Source organism: Zingiber officinale, chromosome 8A (genome assembly GCF_018446385.1).
Source record: "Zingiber officinale cultivar Zhangliang chromosome 8A, Zo_v1.1, whole genome shotgun sequence".
NCBI classification, from domain to species: Eukaryota; Viridiplantae; Streptophyta; class Magnoliopsida; order Zingiberales; family Zingiberaceae; genus Zingiber; species Zingiber officinale.
In genome coordinates this window covers 129,513,465-129,534,654 of record NC_056000.1, presented here as the reverse complement: position 1 = coordinate 129,534,654, position 21,190 = coordinate 129,513,465, and the positions used below count along the sequence as shown (strand labels likewise).

Sequence of the window (21,190 nt, the reverse complement as noted above, 5' to 3'; positions counted from 1 at the left end):
GCACTACTAGCTATTGTTCATCGACCTGGTCACTGATTTGAGTATCATAATACCAACGTCAAGAACCCCTTCCCTGGCCTGACAACCAACACTCTTTTTGAGATGTAGGAGCACTTCAGAGGCATCTTGGGATATCGAGGAGTTTTCATTTGATCAATAGTAGAACCATCGTTTTCAACCAGCCATCTTCTCCGCTTTTGTATAAGATCATCAACAAAGAAAAACTTTGATGAATGAACATGAACTTTATATAGTTAACAAAAAGTTTCGGTGGGAAACTTCGGTGGAGTTGGACCGGGCCGGTCGCCATAGATTTGATGTTATCTGACCTTAATTAATTATATATTTTTTTTGAGTTATATTCTCACAATTGTTCATTGTGTTATTCTAAGATATGAGTGTTGCGATCCTACAAGCTAAAACTATAGTGCACTATGAAAATTATAGCCGATCTTTTCCTTTTCTAAGAGAACACAAAGAGACGAGTGTGACTCTCATTGCAAAGTTTTGGTTGTCACTTGAGGATAAAACTAGAACCGATATAAATATAAATATCATTTTAATATTTTTCTTGTCGATCACTTTTGCCTTCATGTACCTTGGAATTTTATTGTGATATTCTAACAAACAACATATTTAGTCGTTACAACTAAATTAAAACTTCAATTCACTTTAACTAATCCTTTTTGTTTAGAAGTTCAAAATATAGAATTATATAGCAATTTTGATGTTAATTTTAAAAAGAGATTACTCTTTCCTGAATCTATTAAATTAATTTACCTTTTGAATTTATCTACATAACATATCTTCAATTTTCACAAAATCATACAATACAATGTTTATCAATAAAGAGTAATTCGGTGTATGAAATTCTTGTCAATATGGATATATAGGATCTATATTTACAATCGTATCAATAATATTTCCAATGTTATGATACACTTTTGTGGTTGACCATAATCTTAATTTAGAACAATGTAAATTTGACAAATAAGATGGCAAAATACAATAATTTTGCAAAAACAAAAAAAAAAGGACGAATCAGTTATTTGTAATATTATAAATAATTCATTTTGTTATTCATTTGAATGAAGGAATTCAAATTATTTATAGAAGAAAGTGTATCTTTAGGCATTCAATATCGGCGTAGTAGTTTTTTTTTAGGGAAAGAGAAGGCAATGGAGAGAAGGTTGAGGGAAACGATAACCTTTTGGGAAGGTACTCTTTCTCCTTCTCCCGCCCCTCGCTTTCCTCGGTTTCGATCGCTCGGCGGGAGGGTGCCTAGATTCGCCTGAATTCCGATTGGTCGCCTTCATGGCGGGTGCGCTGGTGGATCGAGCCACGAGTGACATGCTGATCGGCCCCGACTGGGCAATGAATCTCGAGATCTGTAGTATCCTTAACCATGATCCGGGGTGGGTAACCTTTCTACTGCATTTTTTTTCCCTGTTCGATTGCCCGCCGTAACGTTTTTTTGTTGATTAATTTTGATTTCTGTACCTGCTTTGTTATTTCAACATTGTCTTGGTATATGATCTTCCCTGCATTGAGCTCGATCGCATTATTGGTGAAAATGTTAACGATCATTGCTCTTTGAATTTTTCTCAATCAGATAAGTAAGAAGCTGGTGATACGTGTTTCTTGTCACGGTTGGCAAGGTAGGGGCTTTGGATGACGCAGTTTGCGCAATCTTTTAATTAGGTATTTTTGGATCGTTGTGATGAAGGAAACCATTAGTAGCACGCAATTAGATTAGAATGAGGAAGCAGATGGCTTAGACATTTAAGAGAACACTGATATGTAGGTAATTATTCTTGTATCCCCACTGTATAGCTTTTCATTTATCCTTAAGGTCTCTAATTGTAGCATCCTATATTAATCTCGCATAAGAGTTGTGAGCTAATTAGGGAATTTGATAAGTCTTAGTCAAGCAAACTGTCGTTAACTTGAGCTTAAGTATTTCCTGCTGGTGCTTCAGATTTATCAAGTTAATCTAATGGGTGATTTATTATTATTATTATTATTATTATTATTATTATTTTATCAGAGTAGAGCATGTCTAGTTCTAGGTGAGATGTTTCAATTTGAAGGAACCTATAAAGGCAGAGAGCCTCCTATTGGATTGGGTCTCACATACCATTGACTAGGGAGTTATGATGGCAACATCAGTCTTAATTAGGGTTGATTATGGCAACCCAATTGAGTTCCCAGATAGAAAACGTATTTAATCATGTAAGCTGATTACTGAAATTTAATCATGTAAGCTGAAAATAAAGGACTGTCACATTCCAACCTCATATTTATTCATAACTTCCTCTAATACACTTTCATGTCCTAATATGTTTAAATATTGAATTAATTTCCTTATTTGGACTTGGGTTACTAGGCAAGCTAAAGATGCAGTAAAGATCATCAGGAAACGTATTGGGAGTAAGAATCTGAAGGTTCAATGTCTTGCGCTGACAGTAAGTGCTCATAGTTTTTCCTATATATGTCTACTTGCTATTGGTTTTGGGACTTCTTGATCCAGTAATTTGGTTTAACATGATTGCTCAATGCATTTCTTTCTTTATTTGTTGGACATGGTAACTTTTATAGTGTTGTAGCTGTAAATTTGTAATCTTACCAGATCTTGTTTCTACCAATAGTCTCCTTTTCTGAATAATTTTAAAATATTTAAGTACATATAGTTTCCATGTGATAGTGTGTTCCATTATAATGGGAAATTGCAACTATTGAATTACTTACTAGCAATGAACTACTTATGAACTTACGATTATATATTGAATTTGGTGATGACTACAATTTGTCATAAAAGGAGATAACAAGTTGAGGAGCCTAGGCCCATTGATTTAAACTATCTTGATTATGAATCTAATTTGGAAGTAAAGGAAGATGCATATGCTCTACTAATCAATGCAAAAGATTGAAAGAAGTCAGTTCCTTGTTAAGCAATAGAAACCCATGTCTCCTTGGATCCGATAGAATCAGATTTTTTTTCTCCTTCCATGTTTATCCAGGTGCACTGCATTTTCAAAACTATCCTATCAAATTGGTTTTGGGCATCTTAGGCATGGGAAGTGACCAAAACCCCACTGCCCTAAACAATATTAGGCATTAAGGACTAGTCTAGCAATGGACCGGCAAATCACATTTTCTCATCTTGCGAAGTGGGAGGTTCCTTTGTTGTTTTAAATTTGACATTGAACATGACTTAAGTCTACGTTCTCTTTGTGCTGTGCAATTCAGAATTGACCAATGGTAACAATACCTTATTGCATATAAGCATAATAACAAGTGTCACTGTGTCTTAGGTCTCTATGACACAATGTTGGATAGTAATTAGCAACTTTTTGTTCACACATCGTAATTTATGTCTCTCCATTCTTTGTGGATAATTAGCATCTCTGCTTTGTCTTAACTTGTTTTCACCATTCCTTGTACCCTGAAATTACTATCTAATTTGCATGGTACAGCTATTAGAAACAGTGATGAAGAATTGTGGCGACATAGTTTATATGTATGTCGCTGAGAAAGATTTGTTACACAAGATGGTCAAGATTGTAACTAAGAAGGTTTATTCCACTTTTAAATATTTCTCAATTAATGCACATTACTTTCTTGCCGCTGGATTAATTCCTGATATCTTCATACAGCACCCTGATCATCGTGTAAAGGAAAAGATACTTGCATTGATAGATACTTGGCAAGAAGCTCTTGGTGGTCCACAAGCAAGATATCCTCAGTACTATGCAGCATATCAGGAACTCTTGGTATGTTTTTTTTGCTACTATGTTGCATGTTTCTCGTAGACAAATATTTGATTGATAACTTATCAATTCTAACTATTCATGATTTTGGACAAGTTCATGCCAAGTTTAGCTTAATATTTTACGTGATCTAAGATGAATTTTTTCTTCAACAGAGAGCCGGAGCAGTTTTTCCCAAAAGATCTGAGAGGTCTGTTCCTGCATATACTCCACAGACGTCCCCTTTGCAACCCTATCCTCCATCAGCTCGAGGTCATGGTTATCAGAATGATGCACCTGGATCTTCAGTTAAACCTACATTTGATTTTCCTGTCTTGAGGTACTTTACCTGTTTTTCCTCAAGCCCTTAGTGTGTGTGTGTGTGTGTGTGTTAGTAACAAATTTACTGTTTGTGAAGTGTGATTATGGCTCTTGTCTTCATTATGATGTTCGTGTTTGTCTATTTTCCTTCCACCATGATGCAGTTTATGTTGTGGCTAAGTGCCATATTTGTTGGTACTACATGAACCTTGAACTTGCTAATCATAATTATGATAAACCCGTTATTTGAAGATGATATTTTGTTATTACTGATAGTAGGTGAATTAACCCTGATTTTTGAATTGTTTTGAAAAAATTAGCAACTAAATAAATAAATAAAAGTAAAATTGAACATATGGAATGTGATTTCAGTGATAAGACAAGGATTTGTATGTATTTTATCTTGAACTAATTATTGAACAAGGAATAGTGTTGAAGAACAGAGAGTGGGTAGTTGAAATGCAAAGAAGCTTCTGGAGTCTTATGTGATCTTTGTGTGCTCCTTTGGTTAAGAGGAAAATGTTATAATACCGTTGTATGATTCATCATACTTTATGGATAGAAGTTTGCATTACTAGTAAAATTAATATAGCAAAGACAAGGGTGCGTAAATGGATATGTGAGATTATTAGAAAGTTAATAAAAATTATTATTTCTAAGAGCAATAAGATGTAGGTCTAATAGAGGATAAAGCGAGAGAAGATAGATTAACATGGTTTGAACATGCTCAAATACATCAGGATATTCTATAGTTAGTAGAAGGAATGGATTAGAGTAGAAGGTTTACAAGATAAAGGGAAAGACCAACCAAGATTTAGTTAATATAATGAAAAATGACTTAGTTAATTTAAGATGTGGTTTTGCATATAGTTGATGAGGATGACTCAATATGTAAACAACAGACAGTCTGCAGTATAGAAATCTAAAGTTTCTAATTTATCATTATAGCCATATGCTCCTCTTTGGTTGTCACTGCTTCATGTATTTGAGCTTGCAGCATTTTAATTAACTAGAAATATTTATCTGCCCTTCAATTGGGCTTATGTCAAATTTCCTTTTATTTTTCTCTTTCAAGCTAGCTTGTCCAGGCATGTACCAATAAGTATGCAATTTGACCTGGCGTCCTTTCCTCATTCTTATAGAAACTCTTATCTGTTCAATTCTATTATTTGGACATTACTGCAATTTTTCTCATTGAGGATTATGATCACCGTTTCTGGTCATGTAATTTTGGACTAAAAGACTAATGTTCTTCTCAGCCTTTCAGAAATTCAAAATGCTCGCAGTATCATGGATGTTCTTGCAGATATGTTGAACGCCTTTGATCCTGGAAACAAAGAGGTATAGTTCATTTTTATATTTTTCTGAAGATATTTGTGGTCAAGCTGCCTCCCAAAACAATGATTTTAAGATTGACAACTAAATTTGAAGACGGTAAAATCTTGGTTGTAACCTTATGTTTAGGAGGTCACGGTAGCTATACATGAATGAGCAAGTGTTACTCTTCACATTTTGATGTCTTTAAGCTCGTTTCTTGCTGAACTCTCTTTAAGCAGGGCAGTTGCAATTTATCGTTGATAATGATCTATGTGTTTGTTCTATCTTTAGGTTTGGGAATTTTTTATGTTGATTTGCAGAGCTGCTACATTATTAACTTCTAGAAGATGTCTATGATCCAGGGCCTTAAACAGGAGGTAATAGTTGATCTTGTCAGTCAATGCCGTGCTTACAGACAAAGAGTTGTGCATCTTGTGAACACGACTTCGTAAGCCCTCTCATCTATGCTATCCATGTTTGGTGAATCTGTCAAAGACAAATAGAAAGATGCTCAATTATATTTCTGTCCAAAACATGTGATAGTTGCATTATTTTCCTCTTAACTCTACCTTTCTTATGAGTACGCTAAGATGAGAGTGTATATTTGTTTCACTTTATTGTATCATTTTTTCTTATGCGTTGCATGCTTTCTGTTATCTTTTAAGCATTGTACTTAAAAAAAAGCAACTATATATTGTGAGATGTGACATTCGTGCATAATGGCTCTACATTACATGCACACAATTCTGATCTTGAGGATCAAACAACAACCCACTGTTGGATTAAGTGTATTACAATTGACTTTTGTTTCTTGATTTTGCTGTTTTAAATTCATAGTTAGTTGTATGTATGTTCAATTGATCATCCATAGATGTAATCATGAAATATTCAAATTTCATGTGCTAACTTGATCCTAGTTACTGAGGTTTCAGAATGCTTGTGCTACTCAACCATGATCACATTAATTCTTGATTCTTAGCAGAGATGAGGAGCTGCTTAGCCAAGGACTTGCTTTGAATGATGATTTGCAGAAGGTACTTTCAAAGCATGATGCTCTTGCTGCAGGACTTGCTGTTCATGAGGAGAAACACAAGTCTCCTCAAGCACTTGTTGATATTGATGATCCTTCAGCTAGCAAAGAGACAGATCAAAGGTATTCAAGTTGCTTTTTAATGATCTGTCATCTTCCTACTTGCACTGTAGTTGTTTCTACATGAACAGTTGGGAGAAATTGTCATGACAAGGTATTCTGAAGTGAGTATTGGCATCATCGTTCTGTATGGAGTGCATTTCTATGGTAGGTTGTAGGTGTTAGTTTTATTATTATTATAATATCTTCACAAATTTCACCCTTTTATTCATCAACACTGTTGTCAGACCATGTTTACTCTGTGATTGGAGTCTGAAGAACATCCACATTTTTTGATATTTGGCACTACTTTCTTTTTCTTTCCATTAACTAAATATAACTAATAACATAGGTCACCAACTACAAACACAAATTCAAGTAGCCAGTCCCCGGTTCAACTGTCCCTGCCTATTCCTTCTTCATCCAATGGTTCAGTTTCCTCTTCAGCTGATCTCATGGATCTTCTCAGTGGCGAAAACTTCAACAAACCTGCAACAGAGAATATGCTAGCTCTTGTTCCTGCCAGCGAACCTGTTAATAATTCATCTCCAGACCTGAAAGCCTTGGCACTTGCAGACATGTTTTCTTCTGGTAACACACACCTTAATAACAATGAGGTAGCAAACTGTTTCCAAACCATTTCTTCATTTACGGCACCGCCATGTGTATCTGCTGAATCCAACCTTTGCCTCATGTTCAGCAGCCACAGCATGCACAGTTTACTGATGGAGATAGCCTAAACTCAGAAACAAGTCAAGTTGTGCAGACAAGTGATGGCCAAAGAGTCCAGCTAAGCCTTGGTTGGAATGGCCAACTAGCAGGATATAATCCACAGGAGCAGGCACTTGGTTATGGTAAGACCTTTGTGCCTTATCCGAATTTTTTTTATGTTGCTTTTCTTCATCTAATTAAATCTGACTTGACAACATGAGTATTGTCCTTACTGAATCTTCAGAAAATCCAAAAAAAAAACGCATTGTTTATCCTGGAATTGGTATTAAACTTCTCCAGTTTCTGAATTACAGTGGCATATGTTTGAGGGGCTATACCGTATTAACTGATTCCCTAAAAAAAATATGGAACCGTCACATCAACGATCCCCCTAGAGCTGATCCTACAGATATGAAGGGAGGTAAATACGGGTACACAGCTGAAAGCGCATGGCCGGGATGCTAACTCCAGGTAATGACATCCGAGGATCGAACCCTGGACCTCTCGGCCATAAAACCACGCACCCCCAGCTGTGCTATGCCCTGGGGACTTGTATTAACCACTTCCCTAATTGGACTTGAGATGGATCTTGCAGAATGCTCATGGACACGTACATTGTAGTTGTGTCAATGCATTGACTTGAAAGAGATGACTTGAGGGCATAATAATCTCTCCTATTGAGATTGTATTTATAATAATTTACAACATAATTATAGCTCAATGATTTACAGCAATTAAGAATAATTAAATCTAATTAAAGCTAATTAATGCTAATTAAAGCTAATTAAAGCTTGCTAAAAATAATCAAGACAGCTAGCTAGCATAATTTACACCTCAGAGCTTTCCTAAATAATCTATATTCTCGACACTCCCCCTCAAGCTAGTTTAAAGATATCTTCCATACCCAGCTTGCTTACTAAACATTCAAACTGTCTCTTGTGTAGCCCTTTTGTAAGTAGATCAACAACCTGTTCAATGGTGGGAATATAGTCCACACTAATCACATGATTGTCTATTTTTTCTTTGATGAAGTGCTTGTCGACTTCCACATGCTTTGTGCGATCATGAAGTACTGGATTGTGTGCAATTGAAATTGCTGCTCTGTTGTCACAGTGCATCTTTATTGGTGCCAACTCTGATATCTTCAATTCCAATAATAGTCTCTTGATCCACAAAACTTCACATATTCCATGAGCTAAGGCTCTAAACTCAGCCTCTGCGCTGCTTCGAGCTACCACATTTTGTTTCTTGCTACGCCAAGTGACCAAATTACCACCCACAAACGAGCAATATCCCGAAGTAGACCTTCTATCAGTTAGACTTCCTGCCCAGTCAGCGTCAGTGTAAGCTTCAACTTGTAGATGTCCCCTGGTTTTAAACAGAAGTCCTTTACCGGGTGTTCTCTTTAGATACCTTAGGATCCGATACACAGCATCGAAGTGTTCAGACCCAGGCGAGTGCATGAATTGGCTAACTACACTTACTGGAAATGCTATATCAGGCCGAGTGTGTGATAGATAAATCAGTCTCCCGACAAGTCTTTGATAGCGCTCCATTTCCTTTACTGATTCTGTCGCTGCTGGTTGTAGTTTGATGTAAGGCTCCATAGGCGTCTCAGCTGGCTTACATCCCAGCATACCAATTTCGGTCAGCAAGTCAAGGACATATTTTCGTTGGTTGACAAATATACCTTCTTTGGACCTTGCAAACTCCATGCCAAGAAAGTATTTTAACACTCCCAAGTCCTTGATTTCAAATTCTTTTGCAAGCTTTCCTTTAAGTTCTTCAAGTTCCTTGTAGTCACTCCCTGTTAGGATAATATCATCAACATATACAATAAGCACAGCTGTTTTACCTTCCTTTGAGTGTTTGTAAAATATGGTGTGATCAGCTTGACTTTGAACATAACCAAGTCGCTTCATAGCTTTGACAAAGCGTTCAAACCATGCCCTTGGGGATTGCTTTAGACCATACAAGGCCTTCTTCAGTTTACACACCTTTCCGACTCCGAACTTTCTTTCAAAACCTGGAGGGAGGCTCATAAGTACTTCTTCATCTAGATCTCCATTTAGGAAGACATTTTTAACATCCAGCTGATATAAGGGCCATTTGAGATTGACCGCAAGTGACAGAAGAACTCGAATTGAGTTAATTTTTGCGACAGGAGCAAATGTTTCCTGGTAATCTATTCCATATGTCCGCGTAAAGCCTTTTGCTACAAGCCTTGCCTTATATCTCTCTACACTCCCATCTGATTTACTCTTTATAGTGAAGAGCCATCTGCACCCTACTATCTTTTGATCCTTAGGTGCTTCAACAATTTCCCAAGTACCATTTTTCTGTAAGGCATTCATTTCTTTAAACACTGCTAATCTCCAATTCTTGTCCTCCAGTGCTTCCTGAATGTTTCTAGGTACAACAAGTTTTGAAATATTAATAGTAAATGCCTTATGTGATTCGGATAAATGGTCATGGGTTATGTATCTGGCAATGGGATGTTTGGTACAGGTTCGGGTACCTTTTCGAAAAGCAATGGGGAGGTCAAGGTTGTCAGGGTCATTTTCTTGCGGAACAATTGAGGTTGGACTAGTAGACTCAAGAATAATAGGTAAAGTGGAGTTTTCATGTGAGTTAGGGGAAAAAGAGGTACCTGGAGTATTCAGTGTTCCTTCGCCCGGGGCTTCCAATGAGGCTTGTGCTGGAATGGCTAATTCATCTCTACTTCTTCCAAGGACATTTCTCCTAGAATAAACCAAAGGTTCAAGGATATTTCGATTTTTTTCCATTCGAAGTATTTCCTTTTCTGATAGACCAATTTCATGGTTGACAATTATGGGTTCGGACTCCCCATTATTTTCATTTTGAGATTTTTGAGGTTGGTCAATAACCAAATTTGGAAGAGTTTTAGTTATCTCCCAAAAATTTGGTTCCCTTAGATTCTCCCCCTGAATCAAATTTTTGGTAAAATATGGTTTAGTTTCCATGAAAGTGGCATCCATTGTTACAAAGAACCATTTTTTTAGAGGACAAAAAAATTTGTAGCCTTTCCGATTTGCAGCATAGCCTATAAAAACACATTTTTCTGCCCTAGGATCTAATTTTGACCGTGATCTCTTAGGTTTGTGTACATAAGCGGTGCAACCAAATACTTTAAGGGGTAAATCAGAATTGATGCGAGATTCAGGGAAGTATTTTTTCAGACATTGCAACGGCGTGATGTAGTTTAAAACTCTAGTAGGCATCCTATTAATTAAATAAGTTGCTGTTAGAATTGCATCTCCCCACAATTACTTTGGAATATTCATGTAAAACATTATGGCCCTAGCAACTTCAAGTAAGTGCCTATTTTTTCTTTCAGAGACTCCATTTTGTTCTGGAGTATCAGGACAGGTTGATTGATGTAAGATGCCTTTTGTCCTCAAAAAAATTTCTACAGATTGATTGAAATATTCTGTACCATTATCTGTTCTCAAAATACTTATTTTTGTTTGAAATTGGTTTTCAATCAAATTGTAGAATTCTTTAAAAATTTTCTCAACCTCATTCTTGTTTCTCATCAAAAATACCCAACAGAGTCGAGTATGGTCATCGGTAAAGCTTACAAACCATTTTTGTCCTGATGATGTAGTTACCTTTGAGGGTCCCCACACATCACTGTGGAATAAGTAAAAAGGTTTTGATTCAAGGTAAGGTCTAGAGACATATGTTTTACGAGGACTTTTTGCAGGAATACAACTTTCGCATTGAAAATCTAAGGGGTTCATATTTTTAAACAAATCAGGGAATAAATGTCTCATATATGAAAAACTAGGGTGACCTAAACGGCAATGCCAAACCATTATTTGATCATAAACAGAAAGAGAACTAATACTACTAAGTCCTTGCACAATTTCCTTACTAGGTAAAATGTCCTCAAAGTAGTAAAGACCATTCACCATTTTAGCACGGCCAATCGTCTTCCCCCGAGCTCCGGTCCTGAAGAGAGTCACAAAAAACTACACGACAGTTAGAGTCTTTGGATAATTTACTGACTGAAAGAAGATTGCATGTAAGTTTAGGTACATAGAGAACAGACTTAAGATCTATATTCTCAGAAATTTGGACTGAACCTTTTCCGGCAATAGGTGAAAAACTTTCATCTGCAATCTTAACCTTTTTATTTTCAGGACAGGGTGAGTATAATTTTAACAATTTCAAGGAATTGGTCATATGATCAGATGCTCTAGAATCAATTATCCATGGAGCAGAAATTCCGAAACCACATGGAAAGGCAATTATTTCGTTACCTGTATGCGCCACAGAAACATTAGGAGTACTGGATGATGGGTTTGAAGTTAACAGTGCTAGAAGTTGCTCCAGATGCTCTTTTGTGATGGTGCTGGCAGTAGTCATTGCCTCATTCGCAGTGGGAAAGATACGCCCATTTTTCTCACCTGATTTGCTTTTAAAGTTGGCAGGTTTGCCATGAATTTTCCAGCAGGTTTCTCGGGTGTAACGTGACTTGTTGCAAAAGTCGCACCACAGAACTGACTTTTCTTCTGGTTTACGTAGATTGGCAGTGCCTCTGCGTATGTTTGAGCCTGTAGAGGTAAGGGCTGAACCTTCAATGATAGTCGTAGGTCCTTTTTTGCCAAGCATAACATTCCTACGGCTCTCCTCCCTTCTAACTTCGGAGAAGACTTCACCGAGGGATGGTAGTGGTCTCCTACCAATGATTCTTCCTCTTACCTCATCGAACTCAACATTGAGGCCAGCCAAAAATTTGAAGATACGACTGTCTTCCACTGTTTTCTTGTGGTACTGTCCATCTTCAACATTCTTCCACTCATATGCATCAAAAAGATCAAGGTCCTGCCAGATCCTCTTCAAGGAGTTGAAATACTTGGTGACTGATTCTTCTCCTTGCCGCAATTCACCAAGTTTGAGAGTCAACTCAAAGATTTGGGACTGATTCCCCAAATCAGAGTACATCTGATTTATGTTTTCCCATAATTCATATGTCGTAGGGAAACACATATAATTTGCGCCAATCTCTTCTTCCATGGAATTTACGAGCCATGTCATTACCATGGAATTTTCGGCATCCCATGTAGCATACATTGGGTCTTTTTCCGATGGAGTTTTCTTTTCACCCGTTAAATAGCCCATCATTCCTCGGCCCCGAATATACATCTTCACTGATTGCGGCCATCGTAAGAAGTTGTCGCCGTTCAGCTTGATGGTGGTTATCTGGGCGGGATGTGAGGAGGACTGAGGAATGGTGGTGGATTCGCTGGAGTGTTCAGACATGGCTTTGGCTTAAGAAATTTCTGGACAGGGAAGGATGGCTCTGATACCAACTTGAAAGAGATGACTTGAGGGCATAATAATCTCTCCTATTGAAATTGTATTTATAATAATTTACAACATAATTACAGCTCAATGATTTACAACAATTAAGAATAATTAATGCTAATTAAAGCTTGCTAAAAATAATCAAGACAGCTAGCTAGCATAATTTATACCTCAGAGCTTTCCTAAATAATTTATATTCTCGACATATTGACTTTCCTCCATTGTAAGATTTGGGGTTTTAGGGCAATGCATTGACTTCCCTTATCAACCAGGTCACCTAGGGAGATGCTTTATCATTACTGCAACGTTATATATGAATGCATGCATCTTGCTGAATATTCTATCTTCACAATTCACACAATTAGAAATTTATACATAAGATATCGTAAATCTGCTTGCATAATTACTGTGTTCCAAGGTGTATCCTGAACCTGCTCTTTTTGGGTATATCACACTCTCAAAATCTTACATGTAAAGCTTTCTTTTGCCATTGAGTCTGGCAATTTGAAATTAAAATTGTAAATTGTTCCAATCTGTTTAGTTGTTCTACCAAAAACTCTCGGACAGAATTCTCTATCTACTAGCTTGATTATTAACCTTATTTGATTTTTTTACAGGTGCTGATGACCAAGATGGAGCTTTCCCCCCACCGCCATGGGAAAAACAACCTTCCCAGTGTGATTTGCCTGATATGCACCATCAATCTCCTCAACCCGGCCAGCCTGGTGGTGTGCTGCCCCAGTTCACAGGGATGCAACCTCAGATCGAACAAGGCAACCATTATGCAGGCATGTATCCTCCACTGCAGAACAGCCAGATGACAGCCATGTATCCGCAGCAAATGCTTGGAGGTCACGGTGCTGGAGCCATGTCAGGCTATGCATATGGGCAACAACAAGACACTCAATTTTACGACCCAACGAGATCCTCATATCCTTATTCAACTCCAAATGAACTCTCCTACAGAATGCACGGGCTTTCTGTCCAAGACCATAGTGCATACGCAAGTAACACCTCATCCTACCAAGTGCCAGCATCCTCATCTTATCTGCAGCATTCAAGCAAGCCATCCCGTCCCGAGGATAAGCTTTTTGGTGATCTTGTTACCATGGCTAAAACAAAGCAAAATAAGCCTACTCATGGATAAGGTGGGTATATATATATATATATATATATATATATATATATATATTGTTTGTTTGTTGCTGCCATTTCTTGCATTTTTCCCCAGATGAATTTTGCATATATTCTTTGTTTTTTCTCATGCTATTTCTTGTAAACAGTGCCATTGTCTTCTAGTATCTGTCATTGTGTTTCGAACAAGTTTTACTGGTTCTGAACGATATATATATATATTCTACTCTACTGTGCTAATGTACTTTGACCATGCGACAACAGAACCGTTACAAAACACAAGATAAGTTATGACAGTTGAAGTTTCTACTGGCTACCAGAGTAATATCACGTAAAACAACTTTCATAACACACAAAAAGAAGGTAAAATCACTAGCACACTTTTAGATAGTAGCACCAGTCACTTCTTCATACTGATAGACACGCATTCTAAGTCTCTTGGGAACCAAGCATTCACCGCCAAACCGTTGTTGCAGGTATACGATCGAAGCCAACAGCAATCCTTCGCAAGGAATGATGATGTCCCACGCCGTGGAGTAAAAGTCCCATTCTTCACTTCCGTAAATGTTGGTCGAATGTATAGCAACGTAGCTTCGAGATCGGTATACATCATACAAGTGAGGCAATGCTCGAGTCACCACGATCCCCACGTAGAAGAATGGCGTAAGGACTTTCCCTTTGGACTGCTGAGCCATGTTGAAGACGATTTGAGGAAGCAAGAATCCATCGAGCACAAAACCAAAGTAAGATATCAAAACCGCCCACTCGGACGACAGAAGCCACGCGAGCAGCGCCCCTGCAGCGTACAGAGGCAAGCACCATTTGAGCGCACGCCTCTCTTGAACCCATAGTTTTCTGTTGTCTTCTGCTGCTGCTGATCTCGATGACCATGCCATCTGAGCCAAGCTCAAGGACAAGAACAAAGCTATTATCGATATCATCCTCACGATCACTTCATGAGCAGAAATCCACCAGTTCCTCGTCCACAGAAGCATAGCTGACCCGCTCGTCTGGTTCGTGAACAACAGAGGGATTGTGTAGCCCAGGACAAGCACAAGCAGCATTGTGATGGACACGGAGGGAAGAATGTGCGGCTGCTTCTTGACATGGAAGATCTGCAGCGCAATACAAATGCAAGAAAACGTTAGAGTGATGATAACCACGATGAGTTCCACATCCATTCTCCAAACAGATCGATCTATTTCGATTCCTCCCATATTGTTAATTGATGAAATATTTATGGTATCGAAATAGAGAGGCTGGGACTGAATCCTCGTGCTATTGATCGTTCCATCGAGGCGGACCTCATCATCTTCATCAATCGGAGCCAACTGGATACTGATCAATATTTCACAGTCGATGGACTCATAATCCAGGGTGCCATTCTGGCCTAGCTGCTTCGGGTATCGACATCCTTTCATGCATATTCTTCCAGTTGCAGAGTCGTACACACCTTCAGCTGCAAGCTCGTTTATTTCGAAGTCGTCGTCATCAAAAGGATTCCATCTGTTGGTTATTTCAAAACCCACGTTCCGGATACTTGTGTCAGCGGCACCCGAGCTTCTGATGCCTGGCGTCCTTCTGTAATCATATTCAAAAACAGAGTCTCCTACTGACAAGAAATTGGCTTCCCTCCACGTCCGTTTTCCTTTAGAATCCCTCATGTTTATGTGTAATCTCACGCCACCCAATGATTTTGGACCTGGATATACTTGATGACCGGACTTAGAGGAGGTTGTTATCCCATTACTACAAGAATTTCGAACCGAATCCACTTCGGTGTAATTGTACTTCAGACCATGGATCCTGTTCCGGCCATCGTTCAGACTATGGATGGAGGCCATGTCAAAGTACTCCGCATCTTTCTTGTCCTTGTTGCTCCAGATGCGACCCACGACGCTGCTTCTTTCTTTCAGTGTCATGACCGTCGGGAACCACAGAGTTAGTCCGACGTCGCAGGCACCCACATGGGGATGCTCCGGCAAATCTGCGTTGATCACACGACAAGCTAGCAAACAGAACTGCTTCCTCTGGCGATCCCAGTACGCTTCACCAACCAAGGACCTTTCAGGTCCTATAGGCATATCGTATGAATAGCTACTGGAGTTGGAGAAGTCAAGGTAGAAATTTCTGGAACCATTCTCTAGGCAAAAGACCGGGTTCAAAGAAAGGAATCGAAGGGTGAATCCCAGGCTTTTGCCTAACGGTCTACAACTGCCCTCCGGGCAGTCAGCGCTTTTCTTGTAGTCTATTCTGAACACCCGAGCGGAGAGGAAAGCGCAAGCTATGGCAGGTTCGATTTCTAATGAGTCTTCCTGATCAATTTTGACAGTGGAACATGAACTGGTGGCTTGTGGGAAGATGGTGAAGTGATAGGGGTTTGGGGCGTAATAAGCTAAAACCTTGATGGAACTGAAGTTGCTGGGCGCACCGACGCGGTTCAAAATCTCTACTTCGCCGTCAATCAAGCTGGTGTTCAAGTTGGAAACCGTGGGAAAATTCAGGATCAGGACAGCGGAGAGAAGAAGGGATTTGCCTTTGGCGTCGCTGTAGACACCACGGCCGACCATGCAAACTTTGCCGGTGGATTCGGACCAGAAGCCGGCGAGGTCGTCGAAGGTGGCTTCTTCCACGACTGCGTGGGGCGAGCGATGGGAACGCCTCCTGCGCAGGCTGCGCTGCGTCCGGTTCTGGGAGGCGCCGATGAGCGTCATGGCTGCCTGGATCCGGAAGGTGCCATTCTTCTTGGTCTTGTGCAGGGACTTGGTCCGGAAGTTGACGGAGGGCGGGGCGAACACCGCGGAGGTGTCTACCTGGCTAAAGAGGCCGGCGCCGCCAGAGAAATACCCATTACGGAAGGAGATGTGGTCGAAGTGCTTGACGACGAGGGCGGTAGCTTCTGATTCCGGGACGGTGTCCCCGCAGTGCTCGGCGTAGGAGATCTCGCCATGACTAGCCGCCGAAGCAGAGGAAACGGTGCAGAAAGCCAGGATGAGGAAGAGAATCCTCAGGTGATGCATGGCAGTGAGCAACGAGTACGTCTTGTTGACACCAACGAAGTATGCTTGGATTGTTTATACAAACTATGACATACGAAGAAGCAGAATAAAATTTATTATTTATAGAGAATATAATATACTTGTGGATGAAGATGGAAGAAGTACAACAAAATTTGTGAATCATGTTGCTCCAAGAGGGATGAGATTGGGCAATAGTTTAATGATCTTTGCTGAATGCATGATAGTCCAAGTCGAGGAAAATATAACAAACATAGTTATCAGTTAGAAAAGGAAAGGGTAGAAATAAACAACTCACGCTGTTATTGTATGTGCTGCTCGAGTCAATGGAAGTATATGTAACTTCTTCAGGGTGTCATCTCCACTAGGTAGAAGACACCGTGCTTACAGGGTCTTATGAATACGACAACTGAAAATTTAAAATTTTTTATATATTTAATTATTCATCTTTTAGTAGGATCCGATCATGATTTAAAATTGTTGTTTTGACGATTTGAAACAGAAGGATTTACCTTAGGTCCATCCTGAGCTATAGGTCAGCCCAAAAAAAAAAAATAAAATAAAATAAAATCATGCCTATGAAATCATCTACTTCAAATCCTGCACCAAACAAAGCCTGCCATCTAAAAAAATATTGCATTCATTTACCCCTTGTCAGATAATACATGAGAAAATTCTTGCATTAATTATCCCTACCATAATAAGTTATCAATCATAATCATAAATATATTTGATCTTATCTTAAACGAGAAAGATAGTATATTGGACCATGTGAAAACTTTGAGCTAGAAGAAAGACAACTTCATGTGACCCTACGTGTCAAATAATAAGAAGTAGAGGGAAGAAAAAATTTCAGCAACCTGGTTAGGGAGGGATCTCCGATGCAGACACTCCGACGCTTAAGTCAAATGAGTGATCGAGAGAAAAAACGATGAGTAGTAGTAATGAACAGTGCATGAACTTGCGTAACGTAGTATTGCGTACCTGCACGTGTAGGTGGAACTCCCTTATATAGTGTCACTTTTTCTTTGTGCATGAATCTTGAGGTATTTTTAAAAAAATACTGGCCCTTTTGACATTGATAACTTTTCAAAAATGGGTCCACCACTTCTGTGTTTTGTAGGGTAGAAACTTCCTCACACAAACGACCCAAGTAATATTCCCCTGACTCTACAATTGTTATATAAAATACCAAAAAGACATATTAAGTCGTCGAGTTGGTGGACTATTTATATGTTTAGAGGATAGGTTGACCAGGTGCCTTTTTCTGTTTGATCATACCTTATTCACGAACGGGGTCGGGTCGGCTAAGGAATGAGGATCCTCTTGAGAACTTAGCCTCCGCTCTGCGTCATCACTTGGCTAAAGAGTCTAGTCGGACCGTATGCTTAGCATATTCGACCGGACCATATGTCCGAACAGCTAGACCACTCGGTTGAAATATGTGACCGTGCTAGCTTCGCCTCGAGTGACCAAGCAGACTCGGCTTTCCCTCATCACTCGGCTAAAGAGTCCAGTCGGATCATATGCCTAGCATATCTGATCGGACTATAGGTCCAAGCAACTAGACCACTAGGCCGAAATATGTGATTGTGCTAGCTCCACCCCGAGTGTCCAAGCGAACTTTGCTCAACATGGCACGGATACAGCTTCGGGTTTCATCAATCTTGAGGAACTAGGAATCCGATCGAACCAGAGGTCTGATTAGCTAGGTCACCTGGCCCAAACAAATAATCGTGTTATCTCCGAGCATTGATCTTTCCTTAACTTTGACCACCACCTCATATGGCTTCCTTGACTTTGAATCCTACCTCAAGGGCCCCCATTATTCGCCGTATCAATATTATTTAAATTTAATCAAATATTTTTAATGTTTTTTATTTTTATTTCAAGTATCTTATGTAATTATTATTATTTTTAATTTAAAACAATTTTTTCTTATTATATTAATGGAAACTTTTCTTTTCAGAAATCCTAACATATTGATCCTAACATATTGATCCTGTCTAGAAATAGTAAAGATGACAAGTTGAGAATGTGGATTTGAAGTTGACGCGGTGAAGACTTCACGTAGCTCTACAACACAAAATGTCAGTGTCAGACCGGAAAGGGGTTCTCGGCGTTGATCCTTCGACACTCAAGTTAGTCTCTGGTGATATCAAGAAATGGAGAACTGTAACTACAGGATGTAGAAAGACGAAGTTGTGTATACATTTCCCTATAGAGGGGAACCCCCTTTTATAGTGTCACTGTAGTGCTCATGCACGCATCCCAAAGCATAGACACATTTTCCTAAGTATCCTAGGAAAAGACAAGTCAAAAAATATCCTTGACATCATTCCTTAAGCAGTCATGCAATTTTCTAATGTGATAGTCTAGAAGTTTCTAAAGTACGATTATCTATTGGGCATGCCCTGCTGTCAGCGGCACAAACTCCCAAAAAGATACAAAAATATATTTTAGCAAGGTCATGTGAAATTGACCGGAGTTGCTCGGCTGGGTTGCCTCCGCTCGGTAGTGTCCTTAGGACTTGCCGACTCATTTCTTTCCTTACTTCTTAATAGTCGTCGGTCCTCCCGTTTTGACTGGGCATGGTACTCGGTCTATAACACCAGTTGTTGCTTACCTTTATTTGTGGTCGAAGGGCAATTTTACCCGGTAGGGGGGAGTCCGACTTAATTGTCTCTTACGCTGGTACCATTCGCTCGGTCATACCCAATCTGCTCGGCTGTAGCCGGTCCACTCGGGCGTGCTCGGTCCACTCAGCCGACTTAGATACCTTGCTTGACTCTGTCTTCCACGTCAGCCGGTCTTCCTTATTTTAACCTATCCCTAGTGGGACTTCTCATTATTACCAGATCACAAGCCTCCCCTTTAAGTCTAGTCGAAGGAGACTGTAACTACGATTGACTGGACCATTAATATGTTCTTGAGCCTCTCTTTCCGATCAAGCACTCTACCACTTAGGGCTGCTCATAGACTTTGATGATGTCCTCCCATGATTTTATAGCCACTGTTCGACTGCTGTTGGTGAAAATACTCGATTTTAAAGCCTCTGTTCGACTGTTGATGATGAAGACACTCGGTTTTATAACCATTGTTTGGCTGTTAGTGGCAAAGATAGTCGATTTTTAGCCACCGTTCAATTGTTGATGGTGAAGACACTCGATTTTATAGCCACCATTCGGCTACTGATGGCGAAGACCCTCGAGTTTATAGTCGTCGTCTGGTTGCTGATTGTGAAGACACTCAGTTTTATAGCTGTCGTTCAGCTGTTGATGGAGAAGACCCTCAGATTTATAGTTGTCGTTTGGCTACTGATGGCGAAGACACTCGGTTTATAGTCACCGTTCGTCTACAGATTGTAAAGATCATCGGTTTTATAGTTGTCGTTCGGCTATTGATGGTGAAGACCCTCGATTTTATAGCCGTCATTCGGTTGCTGATTACGAAGATACTCGGATTATAGTCGTCGTTTGACTGTTGATGGTGAAGACCCTCGATTTTATAGTTGTCGTTCGATTGTTGATGGCGAAGACACTCAGTTTTATAGTCGTCATTTAGTAGGGATGTAAATGAGCCGAACCGAACCGAACATTATTAAGCTTGAGCTCGGCTCATTTTAGTTATATTCAGGCTCGAGCTCAGCTCATTTTGGAATTACTAAGCTCGCGAACAGTTCGAGCTCGGCTCATTATTAGCTCGATTATCATAGTTAACGAGCCTCACTTGTTAGAGCTCATTTTCAGGCTTATTTTAGATCTTGTTTTTGAGCTCGTTTTAAGGCTCGTTTTATAGGCTCATTTTATAAGCTTGTTAAGCGAGCTTGAAAAATTATTTGAATAAATATTCAACAAACCTAACAACTAAAATAATATAAACTCAACACATTATTGAACATCTCAAACTACTACATTAAACTTCCAAACTTAACACACCATTGAACATGCTCGCGAGCCCTTTAATCGAGCAGAGCTCGAGCCCAAGTTCACGAGCTTATAAATGTGTTCTTGAGCCCTTTAAACGAGCTAAGCTCGAGCTCGAGTTCACGATCTTATAAACAAACATATTCTCGAGCCCTTTAAACGAGTCAAACTCAAGCCCTTTAAATGAGCTGGGCTCGAGCCCTTTAAACGAGCCAAGCTCGAGCCCAAGCTCATAAGCATATAAATGAACATATTCGTGAGCTCAAGAGTAGAATATCCTTAAGCTCGAGCTCGGCTCGATAAAACTGTTGAGCTCAAAATCGAGCTCGAGCTCGGCTCAATAAGCTAAATAAACGAACTCAAACGAGCTTTTTACTGAAATGAGCTTCGAATAGCTCGCAAACCATTTGGTTCATTTACATCCCTACTGATCCCGTCCGGAAGCTGAGTCGGACGAAGGCCGGTCGCGGTGGACTGGACGTTGACGGAAAGTCGCGGGCGGCGCAGGCTCCCCACGGGTGGCTGATGCGGCTGCAGGACCCTGCACACACT

At 39.6% G+C, this 21,190-nt stretch overlaps 2 protein-coding genes across 2 annotated transcripts; one reads left to right on the top strand and one right to left on the bottom strand.

Annotated features, from left to right (window-relative positions):
- Positions 1-1,160: 1,160 nt before the first annotated feature.
- Positions 1,161-13,708, top strand: LOC122011251 (TOM1-like protein 9). The gene is made up of 11 exons (XM_042567645.1): positions 1,161-1,415; positions 2,387-2,465; positions 3,477-3,575; positions 3,657-3,773; positions 3,926-4,089; positions 5,330-5,411; positions 5,750-5,835; positions 6,370-6,540; positions 6,869-7,133; positions 7,217-7,370; positions 13,179-13,708. The coding sequence occupies exons 1-11, from the start codon at positions 1,315-1,317 to the stop codon at positions 13,706-13,708; spliced, it is 1,848 nt and encodes a 615-aa protein (XP_042423579.1). The 5' UTR covers positions 1,161-1,314.
- Positions 13,709-14,078: 370 nt separating this feature from the next.
- LOC122011250 lies at positions 14,079-16,715 on the bottom strand. Its single transcript, XM_042567644.1, has one exon. It carries the CDS (start codon positions 16,713-16,715, stop codon positions 14,079-14,081), a length of 2,637 nt encoding a protein of 878 aa, XP_042423578.1.
- Between the last annotated feature and the right edge of the window lie 4,475 nt (positions 16,716-21,190).